Source organism: Polistes canadensis, unplaced genomic scaffold (assembly GCF_001313835.1).
Source record: "Polistes canadensis isolate GaletaPanama2010 unplaced genomic scaffold, ASM131383v1 scaffold_33, whole genome shotgun sequence".
In the NCBI taxonomy this organism is placed as follows: domain Eukaryota; kingdom Metazoa; phylum Arthropoda; class Insecta; order Hymenoptera; family Vespidae; genus Polistes; species Polistes canadensis.
Genome location: NW_014569580.1, coordinates 355,454 through 376,866, shown reverse-complemented (window position 1 = coordinate 376,866; position 21,413 = coordinate 355,454). Strand labels below are relative to the sequence as shown.

Here is a 21,413-nt window from a genome sequence, read left to right as displayed (position 1 = left end):
ATCTAAATATATAATAATAATAATAAATAATAATATAAATAATAAATGAGTGTATGTGCTACTAGACAGCTATCACGACTGAATTCATTACCTCTCCTTCTTAAGACGCTGTAAAAGCGCTGGCATATTCTATTATCCACTTTAGCTATCGATAAAATGTCCTTCAATGCTATGTATTTTTAGCTCTGTATAAGTAAATGTTCTCAGTAATAACGTAAAGTTTTATTAATGTTACAGTAAACGAATAGCGCGATAGTGCAACTTAAACAACTTAAAACTCTGTTCATTTTTCGAACTGTACCAATAAATGCACTATAAATAAATATACAGTGAGTGTCACTTAAAATCGTACTACAATCGTACAACCGTACTAGATTTTTGCTTGAAAATTATTGGTATAGGGTATTTAGAATGAAGACAATTTAGAAATAAACACGTTAATATAGTTTTATTACATATTTAACGAGTTTTACTTGAAAGGATTATTTATAACACATTAATTAAGCAAATATGAAAATAGTATATAGAAAATGCCCGTCACTAAATATCGTCTTGATACAACTGTAAAAACGGGGAATACCTGTTTTTTCGTGTTTAACAGTTGGTCATCCTTTATTTTCACTATTATTTATATATTTTTTTAGTATCAAAATCAATTTAATACACATTAAAGTAAGAATAATAGAAGATCAATATTCGATCAAATCAAGATCATGTATTTGATCATTACTATTAGCCATCTTCTAATAAAACAGATAAGAATATTTAATATAATATAATAATTTTGTTTGGAATACAAATGCGTCAATGATACAACTTTTACCTTTCTTTTTAATGTCGATTATTCAACAGTTCAGATAAATATTTCATTTTGTATTATGATTTATTTTTAGCAGCCATTAATTTGATGCTAATTTCGATAGAATATTTATCGTGATCAGTATTTGTAGAAATCTAAATATTTAATATTTCTTACGAATACGCGTATATGATATATAATGATTGCAGAATAAATTCAACGAAGTAATATCGATTGCTCGGGGGTCTCCTCCCGCAAAAGGAGATTTACCCTAAGAGTTTAAAACCATAGCTATTTATACACACACATTAGATTTTCATTATTTCATATTTAATATTTTATATACATGGTATATATTATAGAATGCAACGTGTAATACGTGTACGTACAGTAGAAAAATGGTGGACGAATTTACATGACTAATGGTAATTGTATTTATTTTACACAATTTGTATTTATGAACGCGATTGACGTGCACTCTAGCGCACGAATTAGTATTTTGTCCATTTATTGTTAGTGTCTTCCCCGTATCTACATGGACTTATGGCTGCGTCATCTGTCTTATCTGTTTTACATGAAAATTTGTATATAGTCAAACAGCCACATAGATTTGTTTCATATCACATGTCCAAGCAGTTGAAGGCCTAGCAGAAGTTGAGAGAAAGTAATACACCACCAGCTGATACTTTGATATATAGAGGTTTTTCATCATGGCTTCCTTTGCGTGGAGTCTCAGAGGGAATGTCAGCCGGTTTTTAACGGATGTACAGATATTACAATATCTTATTATATTTATAAGTTTATTTAATCTTTCTCTATGTCTTTACGAAGATCAAGTGGGAAAATTCGATTGGTAAATTAAATTTTTATTCCAACTTACTGACCATTGAAATTAGTTGTTTAAATAATACAGAGATATGCTTCAAAGAAAATATACAAATCATCATGCATCTAGTATATGTTAATAATTTTGTTACTCTTCCTATTGCAGGAAACAAAATTACGTAGGAAAAATCAAATTTGCCAATTTCGATACGATTTCAACCGCTAAAAAGGTTATTGTTGCTACAGAAGAAAACGTTATTGCCGCATTAAATCTGAAAACAGGTATGTGAAATGTAATTACTTTAATATTATATATGTATTGTTATACTTAGAAAAACCGTAATAATATTAAAATTGAAAACAAAATTTGACTTTATGTATTGAATACTCTTTTCATTTATTAGATAAACGAAAAAAGGTAGTAATATTAAAATATTATGGATTATGTATCAGGTCAAATATTATGGAGAAAGATATTAGAGAAAGGATATGCTGGTCACATTCGAGCAATAGGAGGTATTGCGGATGGGGACCTAATATCTGTAAGCGGCGGAGTTCCAGCCATTGTTCGTGCATGGGATCTAACAACGGGACATATACTTAACGAATGGCCAATTGCCGAACAAAATTCTGACAGGTTAGTCTTAAACAATTGTCAGATATTCCCTTTGTAATGCAAATGTAAGCTTCTTTAACATCAATTTCTTACTATTTCATTTGGTGTACAAAGTGGATATCTTTCGTGGATCATAGAGAATTGATTTTTCATTCATTTTTTTTTTTTAATTCATTTTTCAGACATGATTCTACATTTAGATCCTTTTCTACATTGGGATTGTATACTGCTAACAGGTTTTTGCCTTTATTCAGTGCACAATTATTATCGATGTACTTTTTCGTAACACATTCAACTTACAAATATATTATACATTTAACTAGAATATCAAATTGATATTACTTTTATTGATAATCTTATTTTTGCTAGGAAATATTATATTATAGAATGATGAAATGAACTTAAACGAATGTTCAATATTTATGTCATTTTGTATAAAATAGACTTTTTTTCATGTATTATAAAAGGAAAAAATATTTTGTGATATAGAATAGAAGAAGTAAAATGGCATATCAAGGATGGAACATTGCACCACATTTTACCTATCTACAATAGCGGAGTTGAGGTAACATCGTACGATAGTAAAACTGGTGAAAAATTAAAATCGAGAAAAGTATCAGCTCCATTTATAACTCCTGAAACAGAGTAAGAATCGTATTACATACTCGTATATATTATATTTATTATATATATTCGTATACAAAAATCGTATTATTTTGTGTGTTTATATAGATGTGTTTTGGTTGCTCCATATTTAGCTTGCTTAAAGGGAGACAATTCTTTAGGCATGCTATTTTTAGTACATTTATTTGATACAAATGTAGAACCTCAAATGGTTACTATAAATAGTATATTTGGTGCTGGAGCTCAAGGACCATACCAATTGGAGTCTGTACTCGGAGATGAATCCGTAGTGTCTATCAGCGCAGATAACAATCAAAGAAAACGAATTCTTGTTGTTGGAGAAACTACAATTACGATTCAAAGAGACATCGCGGGTGATGCAAATCTATATATTACCTCTATAGAGAATCGAAAAGTATTACTAGAAACAACTTATAGAAATGAAGTAAGTTTAGATTGATTTATTATATTTTTCATATTCGAATATTCGATCTTATTCGTTTTTTATAATTAATATGTCTATAATTCAGATTACAGAAGTTGTAGCAACGGATCTGCTAACATTGGATTCTCTACCAAATATAACAGGAACTCTTCCCCATGTTTCCTTGTTATCACCTGTAATAGTGGCATCGATTTGTATGCATCAGACAAAAGGATTAACATGCCGTCATTTGTTGTCTTCGCAAGATCATACTATTGCATTATTGCAGCATAACAAATTAGTATGGGCAAGGGAAGAGGCCCTTGCAAAAATTGTAGCCGTTGAAATTATAGAATTACCCATGTCAGACAGGGATCAAGCCATCGAAACAGAGTTTGATCAGAAAGAAAGTATGTATAATTTTGTCTTACAAATATAACAAATATTCAAGTTTAAGTCACAAAGCGCAATTGCACTTTGTTTGCATATGCGTCCTTTCTGTCAATAATATTACAGAAGAAAAATGATAAAAATATAAATATATTACACGGTATAAGACGCAACAGGTTTTCTCAATAAATGATAGTTTTTTTTTTATTTTTTTTTTTTTTATTTACAGTTTGTTTATTTATTTTTGTGCCTGTTGTATCGAGTTGGAAAAGTATCAGTATTAACGCCGTTTAAATGTATATACTGATAATGGATTGATAATGCTTATGATACATCTACTTTTGAGATTTTTTATACTGTTATTACTTTTTAGAAAGTTCTTCAGAAAAGCTTGCTATTGCAACTGTTTATAATTGTCGTGATTAATTGATACTATTTAGTGGCAATTAATTTATGATAAATAACATATTTCTTAAGTTATATTAATTAATTTTTCTTTTGTGAATGGCTGCTGGCAGGTATTGATGTAGACATTTCATGTAAGTAGTGGAGCAGGGAAAACTAATTTGACAAACATTTTTCTTACTGCTATCTACAAAATTTATATTTGCATGATTTAGCAGTATATACCTACAATAGAAGTATTATAATAACATTAACCTGCCGAAATGTAAATGTGTTCCTTTATGAATGCTTTAAAGGACAAGTTTATGATCATTTTATGCACTGTATTATAAAAATCTAATTTCTTTTAGCATATATAGTTTACCAAATGTTATGCATGTATAATTAAAAAACTGTGACTGCTCTCTTCCGTTAATTTTGATTACGCCTACTTACGGATAAATCGTAATTTTTAAGATACCTGCTGTATGCTCATTTCTTTTATAATATGATTCAAATAATGATACTATAAAGCAATCGCGATAAATAGATATTAATAACATATTTTGTTTTATTTTTTATTTATCTCTAATAATTCGTTTCTGTTTTTTTTTATTTATATATATATATATATACCCAGGGGATGTATTGAGTATGATGCTAAGAAGAATTGTTTCTCAATTTAATCAAGCAAAAGCTTTTATACAATCCATGTTAGACTTGGTCCCACAACAATCTAATCAGCGAACTGACTTGGTACGAGATAAATTCAGTCTGCATAAAATGATTGTTGCTGTCACATCCGCTGGAAAGGTATAGACAAAAATACAACAGATTATTATTTCTATATGTAATTTAACAATATTATCGCGCACAAAGTATGATTTATATATACATTTTCTTTACAGATCTTTGGTATTGAAACTAGAAAAGGTGAAATTATTTGGCAACTTAAAATACCTAATATTCGTGGATTTAACAAAATATCAAATGCAATGGTTTTATATGTACAACGAGGAAGTAGGCATTTTCCCTATCCACCTCAGTGCGCGTTACTAGCGGAAGATAAAGTATCGTGTTATTTACATTTTCAAAAATTAATATCATCTCGATTAATTTCCATTAATAATTAGAATTTCATTGTATCTTAGGTATCTGGTGAAGGTATTATATACACATTCAATCCAATTACTGGACAACCTTTAGACGGTTTGATAAAATTAGGATATAGAATAAAACAATCTATGTTGCTTCATGTGACAACGGATGATTTTCTAAGAGCAGTTCTTATACTTGATGCACGAGATAAGATTCATGTGTATCCCAAAAGTGCGACCGCTATTGCAGCTTCTCTGGGAAAGAATACTTATATATTTACAGCAGATCAAACTACTGGCTTGTTATCTGGATTTTCTCTTTCTTACAGTACATCTCAGGTCTTGAATTAATGAATCATTTAATAGAATAACTAAATAATTAACAAATAATAACTTTGAATTTTTTTTTTTAGGAGTTAGTAGCTCATAAAGTTTGGGAATTATTACTCTCTCCAAAAAATCAAAAAATAGTACAAGTTGTCTCCAAAAGTCCAATCGAACGTGTTCACTCTCAAGGTCGAGTTTTAAGTGATAGATCTGTCCTGTATAAATATATTAATCCTAATTTAGTAGCAGTTGCATCGGAAGGCGTTGGAAATACTCACAAAAGTAAGTATATTAGAAAAATATGATAATACTCTTACTTGAAAAATTTTTTTTTCATATTATATATTACGTATTATGTAACGAATCGATTAACTCAAAACTATACGAAATATTACTTAGTTTCTTTTTTTTCATCATTTAGATACCCTCAACATTTATTTGTTGGATGTAGTATCGGGTGCCATGATATTTTCCATCGTACATAAAAGAGTTCGTGGTCCGTTTCATATAGTACATTCTGAGAATTGGTTGATCTATAGTTATTTTAATGAAAAAAGTCGAAGAACTGAAATTGCAACTTTGGAACTTTACGAAGGAAAAATACAGAGTAATGTGACAGGTAAACCAAGTAACAAATATGCATTCATTTGTAACATATTATATTGATATTATTATTAATATTATTATTTTACAGTGTTCTCTTCTTTGGCTACAACCAAATCACCAATCGTAGAAAGACAAGCATTCATTTTCCCAGCATCGATAGAATATATGAGAGAGACTATTACGGAGAAAGGTATTACCAGTAAACATATTATAGGTATGTTGTTTATTATAACATGATAACTTGACATAGAAGAAATATAATATCCCTCATCTATTCATAAATTCTAATCACGTTTAACAGTTTCCCTAGCAAATGGTGGAATTATAGAGTTACCATGGATGATGGTAGATCCAAGACGACCCATTAATCCTGAAATGCGTGAAGAAGGTGTCATACCATATATGCCTGAAATACCTATTCATATGGATACTATTATAAATTATAATCAGAGTATATTCAGAGTATTAGGTATTCATACTAGTCCTAGCGGTCTTGAGAGTACCTGTTTAGTTTTTGTACATGGATTAGGTAAGTTACAAAGAGATGCACACTTTTTTAATAAGATATTCATTTAATGTTACATTTTTAATAGATATATTCTACACACGAGTGGCACCGTCTAAGACGTTCGATGTGTTAAAAGAAGACTTTGACTATTATCTTATTGTAATAGTATTAGCAGCATTATTAATTTCGTCGTACGTGACGAAGAAATTAGCATCGCAGAAGGCTCAGAAGCAGGCATGGAAATGATAGAGCACCGATTTTAATAGAAAATTAACGCGTAACTTTGTTGAGTATTTTATTGCTATAAGCAAAGTTTTTGCTAATGATTTGTAAAAATAACAACTGTTTTATAAATAGTTAACTATAATACAAAGTAAATGAATTAGCTTTGTTATCCATCCCGAAATTTTTAATACTGATGCTATAGGAATTTATGTCTTTATTGGTACAAGGCGCGCAGATTAGATAGTTTTCTTTTAAACATTTTTAATCTATTCAAAAATATACAATTTAATATATTTTAATAGGACCGTGAAAGATTATCTCAAACAACTTGCATGCTTAGGATTATGTTGTTGTTTTTTGTTTGTTTGTTTAAAAATAACTTTATATTTATGCGTGCATATACTCTTGTACCTTTAGAACAAATATCTTATTTATTATACCATCAAGTATTTAACATTCACATTGCTTTTGTTAACCATTATTATTATTTCATTTCTGTTTGAGCACATTCCACTAATTGCCACACTCCGCAGTCAAGATAGCAGGGTGAATTCTATATGTATGTAATAGTTATTTATGACTAGAAAATGTAAATCAACACTTATATGATTCTAGAAGATTTTTAGACATTATGGAAAAATAATATTCTTCGTCGTGCAAGTTTCCCGTGCAAATTGTCGAGTATAAACGTATTTATTTGATAATCTCACCTTTTTAACAACTTTTCATTATCTCTATTTGCGTTTGAATAGAATTTTTTATTTAATATATGTAATTATTGTTCTCACATTTTGTAGATATTTATTTGGCATTGCATTTTCTGTACTTTGAAAGAATGTAAAATAACAATGTATAAAATTCATATATTGAACAAAAATAAAGAAATATACAAAAACGTATAATTTAATGAAATACATATGTACGCTACCTTCAAGAAATTCAAATTGAACGTTTTGTCGTGTGTAATTTATACTTTTGTAGAAATACTAAGACATTTCGTCAAAGCAACAATTTCATAAGAAATGCAACCATTAGTGATACCTAGCAACAATAACATTATTGTATTTGATACTTAATATACCAAGACGATATCAGACTCGTTGGAAGAATTACCTAAATAGCACAAAGCCATTATTGTTTCTATAGCTATTAACTTGTATTATAAAATATTTTCGTATTTAGCAATTGATACGCATAGATATATACTATGAGCAAGCTTGGGGGTGTATATTGTCGAGTATATAATTCTTTAATGATATTTGTAAAATAATATAATTGAAAAATCTTGAACATCATTGTCTGAGATTGTTTTGATACAATCGATAACCTCCGACGAACATTTATCAGATTTTTTATTAATGAATCGCAAAGCAGTTCAAATGTTGTTAAACCTTTTAAAAGTTCATGTCGGTCTATAATTTTTAAACAAAAAGATCTCCGTTCAACATCTTAAACGAATCTTTTATTATATTCGTTCCTTAATTTAAGATGACGTTTTTGCACCGTCGGTAATTAGAAAATTTGTTTAAGTGCACGGTCGATAATAGTCGGAATCAATTCTTTTTTTTTTCTTTTAAATAAATTCATTTCTTGTTAGCAATCGGTAACATACTTATTATACACTTAAACATGGCGTAACGAAAGAGTTAATAAATACCTTTGAGGTAATCTATCTTTAAAGATATATAAGTATTCATTATAATTATTTTATGCAAAATAATCGTGACATTATTCGACAAAAATTCTTGTTTCTTTTTATCACAAATGTTGTGTACTAATAACTATATATTATTAATTATATTAATTGTTTTTCTTTTTGTGCAGATTCGCGCGCGTCATCAATCAAATTGACGAGAAGAACAAGTAAGTTAACCTTAACGCATTATATTTTGTAAATTATATTATGATTTATTATATTATAACACTTCTAAGAAATTGTTTAGAATTTGATTTGGTTTTATAATTTATAGGTTATAGCATTAAACTCTGTCGCACAGCAACAAGAATTTTTAAAAATGATTAAGATATTGTCTTTGGACGATTTTCCATCACCATCACATATGCAACTGGCCACTGCTGGTATTAAATCTGATGATGTTATATACAACAGTCATTTAGAGATGCACCATGAAATGCATCCTCTTTACGAACATCTACGCAAGTACCCAGTAGTTACTATTACCAGCGATATGCTTGGTACATGTGAATCTATTCGTGCTATGAACAATGGTTTTTTATTCCAACCGGTTCAAGACAGTATCTTTAAAAAGCTTATAAGCATGTGGAGGGAAAAAGGATTTACAGAAGCTTTACGTTATGCTGCATCTGAGGATTCGGATAATGTAACAAACGTAATACATTGGATAGCTGTAAAGTATGGATGTAAATGTATTTTTAATGTTATTGAATTATTATCGATAAAAATAAACATATCTTAATAGTTTGAATATTTTGATTTAATAGTCTCACGTGGGCTTTAGACACCGTAGAAAAAGGTATTTTTCAAACGGAAGCTTTACTAGCCACTGGATCAGGATCCATTACTGATGTAGTTCCTACACGTGATTGGAATAACTCTATTGTATGACTCTATTGGAATAACTTTATAATATTATTATAAAATAGAAAAAGAAGAAATTTTGTTATTTTTACTTATTTTTAGGTGCGTTGCATATCGTGGCATCCGCATTGTACCCGCTTAGCAGTTGCAACAAGAGATGATAGAATACGTATATTTTCAGAAGGCATATCTGTGATACCAGTTTTGCGACATAGCGCTCAAAAGTACATTTATCAGTTAAGTTGGTGTCCTAATGCTGGAAAAGTATTAGCCGCAGCGTGTCACCAAGGTGCTTTAGTTTGGACAATCGAATTGGGTGCTGCTAGTAATATGTTAAGTTATGCTGTGTTATTGAAGCGAAGAAATCATACTCCTGTTACCAGCATAGCCTGGCACCCACAGGTGTTAATATAAAATGTTTTAAGTTTTCTATTTAAAAAAGTAAATCTGTCATAATATTAGATGATTTAATTATACTCATTTATTTAAGGGTAATCTATTGGTATCTATTTCACCGAATGATCACAATATGATTGTATGGGATGTTTCCAAAGAAGAAGGTGTGCCAATAAAGCGAGTAGCTGGCGGTGGATTATGTCTTGTACGTTGGTCTCTTTGTGGAAGTCGTTTATTTTCAGCTACATGTAAAAACATTTTTAGGTAAGTCGTATTATCAATAACTAATAATTATATGTTTTATAATGAATCAGTTTGTATCATTGATTTATTTCTATTCAGAGTTTGGCATACTGATACTCCAAAGCCATGGTACACAGAAAGATGGACCGTACCGTCCGGACGCATAGCAGTTGCTTGTTTTGGACCAAACTTAGCATTGATATTTGCGTCAAGCGACGATCCTGTTATTTATTCATTACCACTCGAAGGAAATATTTTTGATACTAAATCTTCGGTGGATGACATCACTGTAGCAATCCCTATAATCAATTTAGCCGAAGTCACTTTTACTAATACAAATGAAACTTCCGTTAGAGTTGGTGGTAAAATAGTAGCAATGGAATGGGATTCTATGGGTCAATATCTTGCCGTTCTCTTTCAGGTAAATATTCAAATAAAATTGTATATTAAGAAAGAGAATAAATATTGCCGACCTCTCAAAAATAATCAATTATTTTTTTCTTCGATTTTGTTTACAGAACAGTCCATTGATTGCTTTGATAAAAACGAAAATATGTAATTTGGGCAAAGCGATCGAAGTTAAACCATTTACTTTCATTAAAGGTTTACCCGGAGAATTGCCGAATTGTATGAATTTTTATCAAAAATGTCTTACCGAAAATTCGACAGTTTGTTTAACTATTGCCTGGAATAGCGGACGTATACAACACTTTCCTATCGTTCATAGTTACGATGGAAAAGCATAAAGTCAAAATTACATCATTTTTCTATCGGTCTTTGACTCGTCATTAATGTCGGAGAAATGAAAAAAAGAAGAAACTGAAAAAATCTTCTTTAAAAAAAAAGAACGAAAAGAGAGAGAAAAAAAGAAATAAGAAAACGCGATCCAATGCTAGGGTCTCAAACATGCTGCTACACGAGCAACGTATAGGACATACAAGTTCTCGAGTTTGGTACCTAATTATACGAAGTCACATGCAGAGCGCACGTCTTTCTATTTTTACGTTGCTTGACCGAATGCTATATAACCCGACAGAATGTTATGTATCTCTAGCTATTTTCAATACATATTATATGTCGTCCGATTTATGGATGTACATACTATTCCTATGCAATGATGCAATCGCGATAATAAATGATAAGTAATTACTTTATTTTTTAATTTAATTTAAAATATAATAATAATAATAATAATAATACGATAAATAAATTCTACACTTTAATATAACATAACAAATTTTACATACATACAAATATATTTTTCAAACAAAATTATTCTATATTTCATAATTGTAATACCTTTTTGCAAAACAATTAAATAATTTTGTACGTGTATGTCGCGTGTATGCGTGTGTGCGTGTGTGTGTTTTATTTTATTTGATTTTCTTTTTATTTTTTTATTCAGCTCTTTTCTGTTTTGCTTTTTATTTCTTTTTCAATGCATTTCCTAAGTTATTGCGTCCGTATGCGTTGCAAGATCAGAATCCTTTTTTTTTAGTATGTTTACTTAAGAAGGGACCGTACACACATGCGGTGACTATGCTCTGGACGAGGTTGACAGGTGCCTTGACAAAAAAGTACGGCCGAGAGAGAAAGAGAGAGAGAGAAAGAGAAAGAGAGAGCATAGTGTATGTATATAATGTAAGCATAGAGGGCTGGCACACCATATGTGCCACTCTATCACTTATCTACCCGTAATATGACGTATAAGCAACTGTAAGATGCAACTCTAAGATGTATGCTTGGGTGCAGGGAATGTCCTTATATATGGGGACGATGATCGATTTAATGTTTTACAATTACATATACATATATATAAAATATTACATTGCTTTTAAAAAATCTTCTCTTATTATATTGTTGTATAGGGGTGCCAATATAATTATAACAGTGAACTCTATGTAACAAATGTTTTCAATTGATTTTTTTTATTTATAATTAATCTACTGGTATAAATAATAGTACGGTATAATGGTATATATATATATAAATATTAATAACGTGTAATATAAAATTATGGGCTACATATTAATTATACAGTCCTCTATAAAACATTATATAATTATATGTTATAGATACTTTGTATGTACAATAATTTAATAGTAATGTAGTAATAACAGTAGACGTTTTAGAAACACAATCAAACATTTTTCTAAATACTTTAATATTCATTCGTTATTCATTATTTATATAAAAATCATTGTAAAAAATATGTAGAAAGAGAGAGAGAGAGAGAGTGAGGAGGGGGCAGGAGGGGGGTAATGCCCATGAAATAATAGTAGGCAGTAACATAAGCGAGAAGAGTGAACGACATATCCTCATGTGCGCGCGCGAAGAAGCTGTTGTTAATAAGCGACGCGTGTGCGGCAGCTGGTTTGACATTTTTTTGTTCTCCACCCGATTCTTGGGGCTCGAGCGACGAAAGATCATCCTGAGCACCCTCTTTTCATCCCTCCCTCCTTTACTTTCTCTCTGTTTTTCTTAGAGTTCTCTATTTTCTCGAAATTAGTTCATCCACCGCACATCTAGTCATCTAGTCACCCATGTATGTGAACTATTAAGTCTCCTCTATATTCAAAATTCTTTTAGATCGTTGACACTTCTTATCTTTCGTGTTTCATGTATGTCCTTCGAGTGTGTCCGTGTAAGTATGTAATTCCATAAAAAAATTATTTCGTATTTGATGGCTTATACAATTGTTTCATAGAAATTTGAATTAAATGAACATTAATAAACTTGTTGACAATTAATAAACCGTTTAAACATAGATTTTCGATTGTCTCTTATCGTCAACGACGATGAGAATTCAAGTAATGCTTTGTGAACAAAAAATATATATATATATATATTTAATAAATAATTAATTTTTAATATTAAATAAAAGGTAGAAAATAAATCTCGGTTGTTTATGAAAAATTCACTTTTGATTTGATAACGAAGTAATAGAAAACGATGAGAGAGAAAAAGAACACAATTCGACGAACGAACGATGATAATTTATAATTAATAATTATTATTAGGAATAATGTAAGAATATTATTTTAAGATAAAAACTTCTCAAAATGATTTCGTCCGAAGAGGCACGTGTCGAATCTGACTTGCTTACAATGACGACCGAGCTGTAACTGTTTCGAGTGTTTACAGGTATCTCGGAAATAAATAGGGAAAAACATTGTTATAAATCATTTCAATCGTTTTGGAAAAGTTATTAACAGTTTCCGAGATGTATTTTTCGAAAGATAAAATGATTTTTTATTACATTTGCGAAAGAAAGATAGATATTGAATAAGTCAATTAACGTCACGTCAAAAATTAGTGTCATACGTAAGTTTAAGAATGCCGGCGGCTTTTATAAATATTGTCCGTATAAAATATATTTCTTTTAATTTGAATTATTAATTTTCTTTGTCTCATAGATGTTTATTTAAATTTTTATTTAAAAAAGAAAAAAATTGATTTGCTTCGCATGTCGCCAGTTGGACCAGGGTTGCACTATAATATGTACCATCGTCAACATATATCGTTAATGAAAAAAATCAAAATAATGACTTATAAAAATGAATATGAAATAATAGAGAGGATTTCAAAGGGACAAGTGCATAGAACGTGTGTGCACGTTCTAGCAAGTTTCTCGTATAAGCTTGCAACAGCCACGCGAGTAGGCGGTGCTTAGGATTTCTTCTTGCGGTAGTTGTCGTATCCTCTCGAGGGTTCTTTCCTTATCGTCTTTAGAAGAAGCGGGGGAGAAGAAGAAGAAGAAGAAGAAGAAGAAGAGGAAGAAGAAGAAGAAGAAATCCCGAAGGAAGAGAGAATAGTAAAGAGAGGGGATACTTTAGGTTTGGTGTAAAAATGCGGTAGTATCTTCTCGTTCAGTCCTTGATAGTCTTCTTGCAGACGCGAGAAAGAGTAGAAATACTCGACAAACGTTACGCCGATCGTTTCTTATCAATTCAGGGTCAAACACTGACTGCTGCGTTTGCACGAGCTATCATCCCTATTTTTTTGTTGTTGCTTCTTTTACTTCTACTTCTTCTTCTTTTTCTTGAATTAATCATTTGCATCATCTTTTTTCATCGTTTCATTCCTTTTCGTTTCATTTATTTATGGAAAAATATAGTGATAGATAAAAAGAGAAAGAGAGAGAAAGAACGAAATAAAGTGAGATACATAGATAGATAAATAGATAAATAGAAAATATCTCAAGCGAGTATGCGTTTTGTAATACAAATAGATGAAAAACTAAGGAATAATCAATCGAGAAGACGTTAGTGCTCGCAAAATTTCCATTTATCATATCTCGTCAACTCGACGACGGTGGCGCAAAATAGCGGTGATATTAAAATATAAAACGGGTGGTGTGTTTTAACGCGACTTTTACAAGTAAGTGTACTCTAATCTTTGTTTTCGCTGTTCGATGACAACTATATACATTATTAACAACAAGAGACACGCTGTACATTACAAAATCGTAGATTAAAAATTATTACGAAATACAATATATCGCGCGCGCGCGCGCGCGCTATGATCGGATGCATTGTCGTTGTGACATCTTGAAGAAAAAGAAAAAGAGAAAATAAGTGTCTCGTGCAGATATGCACCTACAGGATTATCTCGTCGTAGAAGGCAAGAACGGGGAAAACGCGAGGCAACAACGTGTTTATTCGATCAACAGGATCGATCAAGAAGAATATCTTCTTGATTCGTCGTCTCCATTGATAAGATCTACGATGAACGTTATTGGAAGCACACGAGAATCTTGTTGGACCACTATTAGTACTACTACTACTACTACTACGACTACTACTAATGCTACTGCTACTACTAATCATCATTCCTCGCAAGTGGATAATAATATTGGATCATCCTCGCCATTTTTATCTAATTCCGTTAATTCTTGCAATAAGAAAAATGATTGGGAAGAATTATCCGTTGCGATACAATATTCCGATCAACGTTCGGACTCATTGAGCAATAACAATAGTAACGAAGTAAACAATTGGGCCAACGAGATTACGAGAAATGGTGATTATTATGAAGACAAAACTAATGGAAGGCAAAGATTGCCATCGGTGGGAACGGCATTCTCATTTTCACGAGCTTTCGTATATCCTGATTATCAGGATTATCAGGATTATCAAGAGACAACAAGCACGAATTTAATTAACTCGATCAGTCCACATCATCAGAACGAAGAGTTTCAAGAATTTGGTAACGCCATGCAAATTGCTACAAATGAATTTGATTTGAGTTTGATCCGAGGTGATCCAACTTCTTTGCTGGCCAACGTTGATTCATCGTCATCTTCGGCTTCAACTTATTTGGAAGAATTACAAGATCCGTTTCAAAACGTTGATGGGCTTTGTTATGCTGTTGGTCATTTGGTGTCTTCGCAATCGAGTACGTTGTCCTCGGCGAACTTTAATCAGGAAAATGTGGTTAAAGAAAATTTTGGTAATCAGGTGGTCTTACCGCAAAACGAAGGATTGCTTCTTGCCGATCAACGTGTACCAAGATCTGACGTAATATCGAAGAACGAAGTTAACGACAGATCATCCTACGGTTAGTCATCTATTTTTTTATTTTCTTAAAAAGTGATCATTGCATTTGTAATATTTAATATTTCATTTAATACACAAATGGAGGGGGGTGGGGAGATATATTACATTAATTATAAATAATGAATTTATTTACTAGATCGTGGGACTTTGGTAGAAGAAAATAATTTTACGTCGACTTACCAATGTCGATGGATAGATTGTGGAAGTGCATTTACGGAACAAGAAAGTCTCGTGAGACATATAGAGAGGCGGCACGTAGAATCATCCTCTTCTAACGCACATGGTCACGGACGACGTGTACAGAGGGACAGAGACAAGGAAAAGGACAGAGACGGTGACAATTCATTCTTAGGACAAACGAGTGCAGCGACAACTGGTCAAGATGAATTTGCTTGTCTTTGGCAAGGTTGTCCTCGTGCTAGACCATTCAACGCTAGGTACAAATTACTCATACATATGCGAGTGCACAGTGGGGAGAAGCCAAATAAATGTCCTGTAAGTTTAAACACACAAACGTAAATGCATTTTCTCTCTCTCTCTCTTTATATATATATAATTATTATTATTTTATCATGTTGAATCTAATTAAAATGTATTTATTACTCGTTTACTTACCATTAGAAAATTATTATTGCAGTTTGCTGGTTGTAAAAAAGCATTTTCTCGACTTGAAAATTTGAAAATTCATCAAAGATCGCATACTGGCGAGAAACCTTACGCGTGTCAGCATCGTGGTTGCTCGAAAGCTTTCAGTAATAGTAGCGATCGAGCTAAACATCAGAGGACTCATTATGATACGGTACGATATTTATATTAATCTTTTACAATTAGAAAGATATACATATAGTCAAGTATATATGTGTATCATCTAATTATCATATGTTACGGTATCTTTTTAGTAGTATGTACCATACACTATGGTACTTTCATAGCAATGGGCACCATATATTATGGTATTACATTTTCTACCCTATAACAAAAAATACCTTAAATTGTAACCATAATTACATTTAATATACTTCATTATAGAAACCTTACGCTTGTCAAGTAAGTGGATGTGGTAAACGTTACACGGATCCATCGAGTTTAAGAAAACATGCAAAAAATCACGCGGAACCAACAACCCCATTATTGACATTACCAACGACCACGTTGGATAATAAAATATCTATTGGTTATAATAATTCATCGAACGCAATTACGGAACATCGTAAAGAGACAACGTTTGACGTAGCAAAAGTACATCAAATACGACAAGCAAGCAGTTCGCCAATCTCAACAAATTACAGATCATTCAAAAATTCGGAATCTTGTCGAGATGATGACATTGATTTACTTTATACTAATTTGTACGAAAGTGAAAGAATACCTTCCGTTTCTTTTGATAGCAATCATCAAGAATATGTGCCGATAGAATACATGAAACGTTTTCTCATCGAAGACATAAATAATACTCAAAATGATTGTAACAATACTGGCGGTAAGATTTTTTATGTATTCGTTTTAACATATATAAATTCATTGATTGATATTATATTTATATTTATATTGTTAAAAAAAAAAAAAACCAAAAAAAAAGAAGAAGAAAAAAGATTATATTCGTAAGGATGTGTTTAATGGTAAGACTTATGGCACGTGCTCGTGATTCCTTTTGATTGGTAAAAAATAACATATACGCGGAATGACGTTAACGGCTAAGTAAGATGATGACGACACGACAACGACAACGACTAACAATAAGACGATGACAATAACACTGGTGCAGCACGCTTGCTCGGTCGTTCATATTTAATCTCAGAGGAGGTTTGCCGCTTTATACTTGTGTACCCCACACCGAGTCTTAAAATAATATTCTTCACTTTTTTGTCCAACCCTAAGAACGTACGCTCACGCACGCGCCAAAACGGTCCACATAATGGACACGTGTAACACACGCGTGTACTTTTAGAATTCGATGCTTTATCTTCTTGGTATATCAACAAAAAAGAAAAAAAAGAAAGAAAAGAAAAAGAAGAAAAAAACCAACGTGGATCGATGTTTTAATCGATCGATTTAACTTCCAAATTTACATACAATTTTACTTAGGGTGCATGAATTATTTTTCTATCGTTTATGTTTAATGTTAAACCTATATAGTTATGATTTTATTTACAGGATATGGTACGATCGACTACGTTCCTGATTTTCAAGAACTTGGTTCTGACATAGAACAAGAATTTCTTGAATTGAGTAATCTCAACGATACCGTATTTATCGACGTTTAATGTTTCATATTTTATTTTTTAATATAATTGTATTTTTTTATATTGATATATATATATATATAACAAAAGATCTTTTTATTTTATTTTATTATTATTATTATTGTTGTATAAAAGCAAACACGCGTATTTGCACAAACCCGATTTCGTGCCGCATTTACCAAAGACTTTTGTTTTTCTTTTTATTATTATCATTATTTTTTAATAATATAATAGCAGTAGTAATAGTATTAATACTAATAATAATAATAATAACGTATATAATTTTTCGTCGTATATATACAAGACGAGATAAACGTCGCTTTCTCCAGAGATTCGTTTATGTAAGTAATTTGTTCGTACTTTGCACAGCTGTACAAATTATAGCTAGAATATAGCTGATATTTTAATATAATTTTTTAATCGTTATCAAAATGAATGAAGTTAACCAAGGAAGAATGAGCTTTTGTGTTGTAATATTTGATGAAAACATAATTAAAGCACAAAAGTTGTAATAATTAATTTTTAAAAGAGGGAAAAGGGATTTTTTTTATCTCATCCTGTATATTAGAAAAAAAAGATCGTATATATTTTTGTACATAGGTGTACTTGTATGTAGATATATATATATATATCTTACGAAAAATAAAAATACATAATAATATGCGTATACAATATTGAATATTACAACAATGATATCTGTTTAACTTTAATTACATCTTTTTTCTGTTATTTCCATCGTACATGAAAACTTAACTGTATGTAAGTATTTTCTGTTTTTTTTTTTCTTTATATTTTTGTGTTTTTTAACTTACAACGTCGAACAAGTCGAAATTTTTTCATTATCGGATAAAAGGCTGCAAATTAATTGCGCGAAATTGTTCAACGCGAGATTTTGATTTTCTTTCGAGTAAACCTGTTGACAAAATTCATACGATATAGGATATATGTTTATGTGATATTTGGATAAAAAATGTAAATCATAATGATTGCTATACTTACTCCATTAATTATTATCGTTGGAACGAATGAAAGCGGTGGATTGAGAGCCCACGTTTTATCACCGTTAGCAGCAAGCAAATCGTCTGCTAAAGAACTTTTAATACATTCTGATATACGCGTACGCGTTTCTTCCTTCAAATTTTGTTTCGTTGCGCACTGAAGATAGAATAAATGAAATATTTGTATTTTATCAATTAAAACATTTTATTTTATTTACATCATACAGTACTTATTAAATATTAATAACATCTAATTATTTATTTGAAGATATTAATTAAGCATTCATACTAATTAATTCGTGTAATTTGTAGGAAAGCTAATTAATGACAATTAATTAATTGATTGACATAGTAATTGGATATTTAATGAAATGAAATGAAAAATTATTACCGTACAATCAATCAAGTAATGAATTATAATTAAAATAGGATAATAATAGTAAAAATAAAAAGACTAAAATTGAACTTACAGTTTCAACAGCACTTGGTGGATATCTATCGCTCATAGTACAACCGATTAGATTAACTATTTGACCTTGTCGTTCATTTTCTTGATAATCAGATTCTATGGCATGAATAGCACAGGCTTGTGCTTTGTTACCAAGGCATTCGGAAGATCCGTGTTGGCACGAAAAATGCCATAGACCGGTTTCGGACTCGCGTGTTTGCTAAATGTTATATTTGAGATAGTCGATAAGTCAATCGATGAGTGAAATTGATCCAACATTCGATGACCTTCATCTTTTTAAAGCGATAAGATAATTATCGATAATATTATATTATTATTTTCATTTGCGAAAAAATAATTTTGCATTATTATATAAATGTTTTAATCTAAATTTGTGTATATTATACAGAGCACATTTAGAAATTAAACATATTTAAAAACGAAAAAATCATTTTTAACTATACGAAAAAAATATAAATCGTTTAAATATTGTCTCTTGTTATTTAGGGTATATCACAAAGGAATGTTAGAAATAAAAGATTTCCTCGTTATCGCTTACCGTTGCTTTACCGTACGGAATGAGAGTAATCTTAAGATATTTCTTCAAGGACGTATAACTGGGTACGAGTTGATCCCTTATCCATCTCATACTATCACCGCATAGTGATTCGTAGTAAACATGAACATTTACGAGTGTTGGTACTAATTCATCGCCGGATACCTGAGAATACGTACAAAGTAAGATCAATGAATTTTATATAGTCATGTGCTACTTTACTTTAGAGAACATAATAAAATCAAATATTTAAAGGGATTATTTTTCAACGGATATAATTACAATACTTATAACAATTTAAATATTAAATTTAAATATATGAAAAAATCATATATATTAAAAGAAATCTTATAATTAATACATACCAAAGTCACATCATTGGAAAATGCAATGAATGCGGTGATAAACAGCAAGCATCTCGGATTGAACAGGTAGCACCGCATATTTCTTCTGATTGATAACAGAGAGTGGACAGAGGTTTAAACTTGCCTGCGTCTTGTCCTACTGCAAGTAGGCATTAAAGTGGAGGGAGTAGTTACGAAAAGTTTTAGAGAGGGAGAAAGATACAAGATTGGAAAAAGAGAAAGGAAAGAGAAACTGCTTGGTGGAAAAGGAGGGACGGGAGCAGAATTAGAATGAGAGAGAGAAAGAGAAAGGAGGAGGGAGGTAGGAGAATGAAACTAGAGAGGTCAAAACGAAACCAGACAAAGAAAAAAGAAAATGTCTAATATTGGGATGTATTAGCATACTCTACTAAATGATGCCATCATGTATCCTATTTGTTTTGTTGTTTGTCATCCTACGAAATTATCACTTTCCTTATGGTTATCTTAATATTTCTTCTCCTCATTTTTATTTTTATTCTTTAATGTTAGATAGCTGTATATAAATGTAATCTAATATTAGTTTTCTATAAGTCATATGAAATGTCAATGCATGAAAAATTCGCATTGTATATAAGAATATGTAAGTAAGTGGTACTCTTGCATTCGTACAAATAATATTCTCTATAATTACGTTTTCTTTCTATGTACGGTTATTTTTACGTAACACCAATACTTGATTCTCAACCTGACGAAGTCAAAGATTTTCCTTTTTCTCAGGTATGACCTGTCGAGCAAATAACTTTCTCACGACATTTTACCGTGAGAAAATATTCTTCCTAAGATTTTACAACCGATTCTCTTAGAGTTTCTTTTTAGAAATTGGAACGTTTACTTTGTGCTTGTTTATTATCTTCTTCGTGTTAATAAGTTTCTGATGTATTATAGCAGATAATTATGATTACGTAATAACGTAGATATATATATTTAATATTTCATTGCCATTAATCAATTTTAATATTCTTTCGAGATTTAAACGTAAATAAGTTACGTTGACTTTTTGAAAAATAACCGTTTATTCAGAAGATCGAAACTAGTGCTATCTGTATGTACACATGCAAATTACGTAGCCATTATTTAACCAATAAGAAGCCACAATTCTAGGCGCGTGAAATGATCGTAATTGTTTAAATTTCGAAAATTGTATGAATTTATTAAATCGGCTTTTTTAAAATCATAATCTCTTTTGTTTTTCAATTTAAT

General features: G+C 30.7%; 4 protein-coding genes and 1 long non-coding RNA gene across 6 annotated transcripts; 3 read left to right on the top strand and 2 right to left on the bottom strand.

Moving 5' to 3' along the window:
- Nucleotides 1-97: 97 nt before the first annotated feature.
- Nucleotides 98-1,283, bottom strand: LOC106784276. The gene is made up of 2 exons (XR_001381403.1): nt 824-1,283; nt 98-743 (listed from the first exon to the last, which is right to left on the bottom strand). It is a non-coding gene; the product is annotated as an uncharacterized LOC106784276 (long non-coding RNA).
- Nucleotides 1,284-1,408: 125 nt separating this feature from the next.
- Nucleotides 1,409-6,978, top strand: LOC106784268 (ER membrane protein complex subunit 1). Of its 2 annotated transcripts, XM_014743613.1 has the most exons (15): nt 1,409-1,652; nt 1,791-1,906; nt 2,078-2,261; nt 2,730-2,885; nt 2,973-3,309; nt 3,395-3,698; nt 4,197-4,217; nt 4,703-4,875; nt 4,971-5,132; nt 5,214-5,498; nt 5,573-5,768; nt 5,908-6,105; nt 6,181-6,306; nt 6,394-6,621; nt 6,686-6,978. In XM_014743613.1, exons 1-15 carry the CDS (start codon nt 1,510-1,512, stop codon nt 6,844-6,846), a joined length of 2,790 nt encoding a protein of 929 aa, XP_014599099.1. In that variant the 5' UTR covers nt 1,409-1,509; the 3' UTR covers nt 6,847-6,978. The 2 variants fall into 2 exon arrangements, with proteins under 2 accessions (XP_014599099.1, XP_014599100.1); XM_014743614.1 differs by lacking the exon at nt 4,197-4,217.
- Nucleotides 6,979-8,184: 1,206 nt separating this feature from the next.
- LOC106784272 (aladin) lies at nt 8,185-11,160 on the top strand. The gene is made up of 8 exons (XM_014743625.1): nt 8,185-8,489; nt 8,650-8,688; nt 8,796-9,199; nt 9,289-9,406; nt 9,488-9,787; nt 9,876-10,045; nt 10,124-10,445; nt 10,543-11,160. The coding sequence occupies exons 3-8, from the start codon at nt 8,841-8,843 to the stop codon at nt 10,768-10,770; spliced, it is 1,497 nt and encodes a 498-aa protein (XP_014599111.1). The 5' UTR covers nt 8,185-8,489; nt 8,650-8,688; nt 8,796-8,840; the 3' UTR covers nt 10,771-11,160.
- Nucleotides 11,161-14,093: 2,933 nt separating this feature from the next.
- On the top strand, nt 14,094-18,294 carry LOC106784344 (sex-determining transformer protein 1-like). The gene is made up of 5 exons (XM_014743769.1): nt 14,094-15,583; nt 15,719-16,077; nt 16,220-16,381; nt 16,612-17,062; nt 17,737-18,294. The coding sequence occupies exons 1-5, from the start codon at nt 14,617-14,619 to the stop codon at nt 17,844-17,846; spliced, it is 2,049 nt and encodes a 682-aa protein (XP_014599255.1). The 5' UTR covers nt 14,094-14,616; the 3' UTR covers nt 17,847-18,294.
- Nucleotides 18,295-18,418: 124 nt separating this feature from the next.
- LOC106784345 (gamma-interferon-inducible lysosomal thiol reductase-like) lies at nt 18,419-20,354 on the bottom strand. Its single transcript, XM_014743771.1, has 5 exons — nt 20,193-20,354; nt 19,831-19,992; nt 19,294-19,491; nt 18,825-18,980; nt 18,419-18,738 (listed from the first exon to the last, which is right to left on the bottom strand). Exons 1-5 carry the CDS (start codon nt 20,268-20,270, stop codon nt 18,634-18,636), a joined length of 699 nt encoding a protein of 232 aa, XP_014599257.1. The 5' UTR covers nt 20,271-20,354; the 3' UTR covers nt 18,419-18,633.
- Between the last annotated feature and the right edge of the window lie 1,059 nt (nt 20,355-21,413).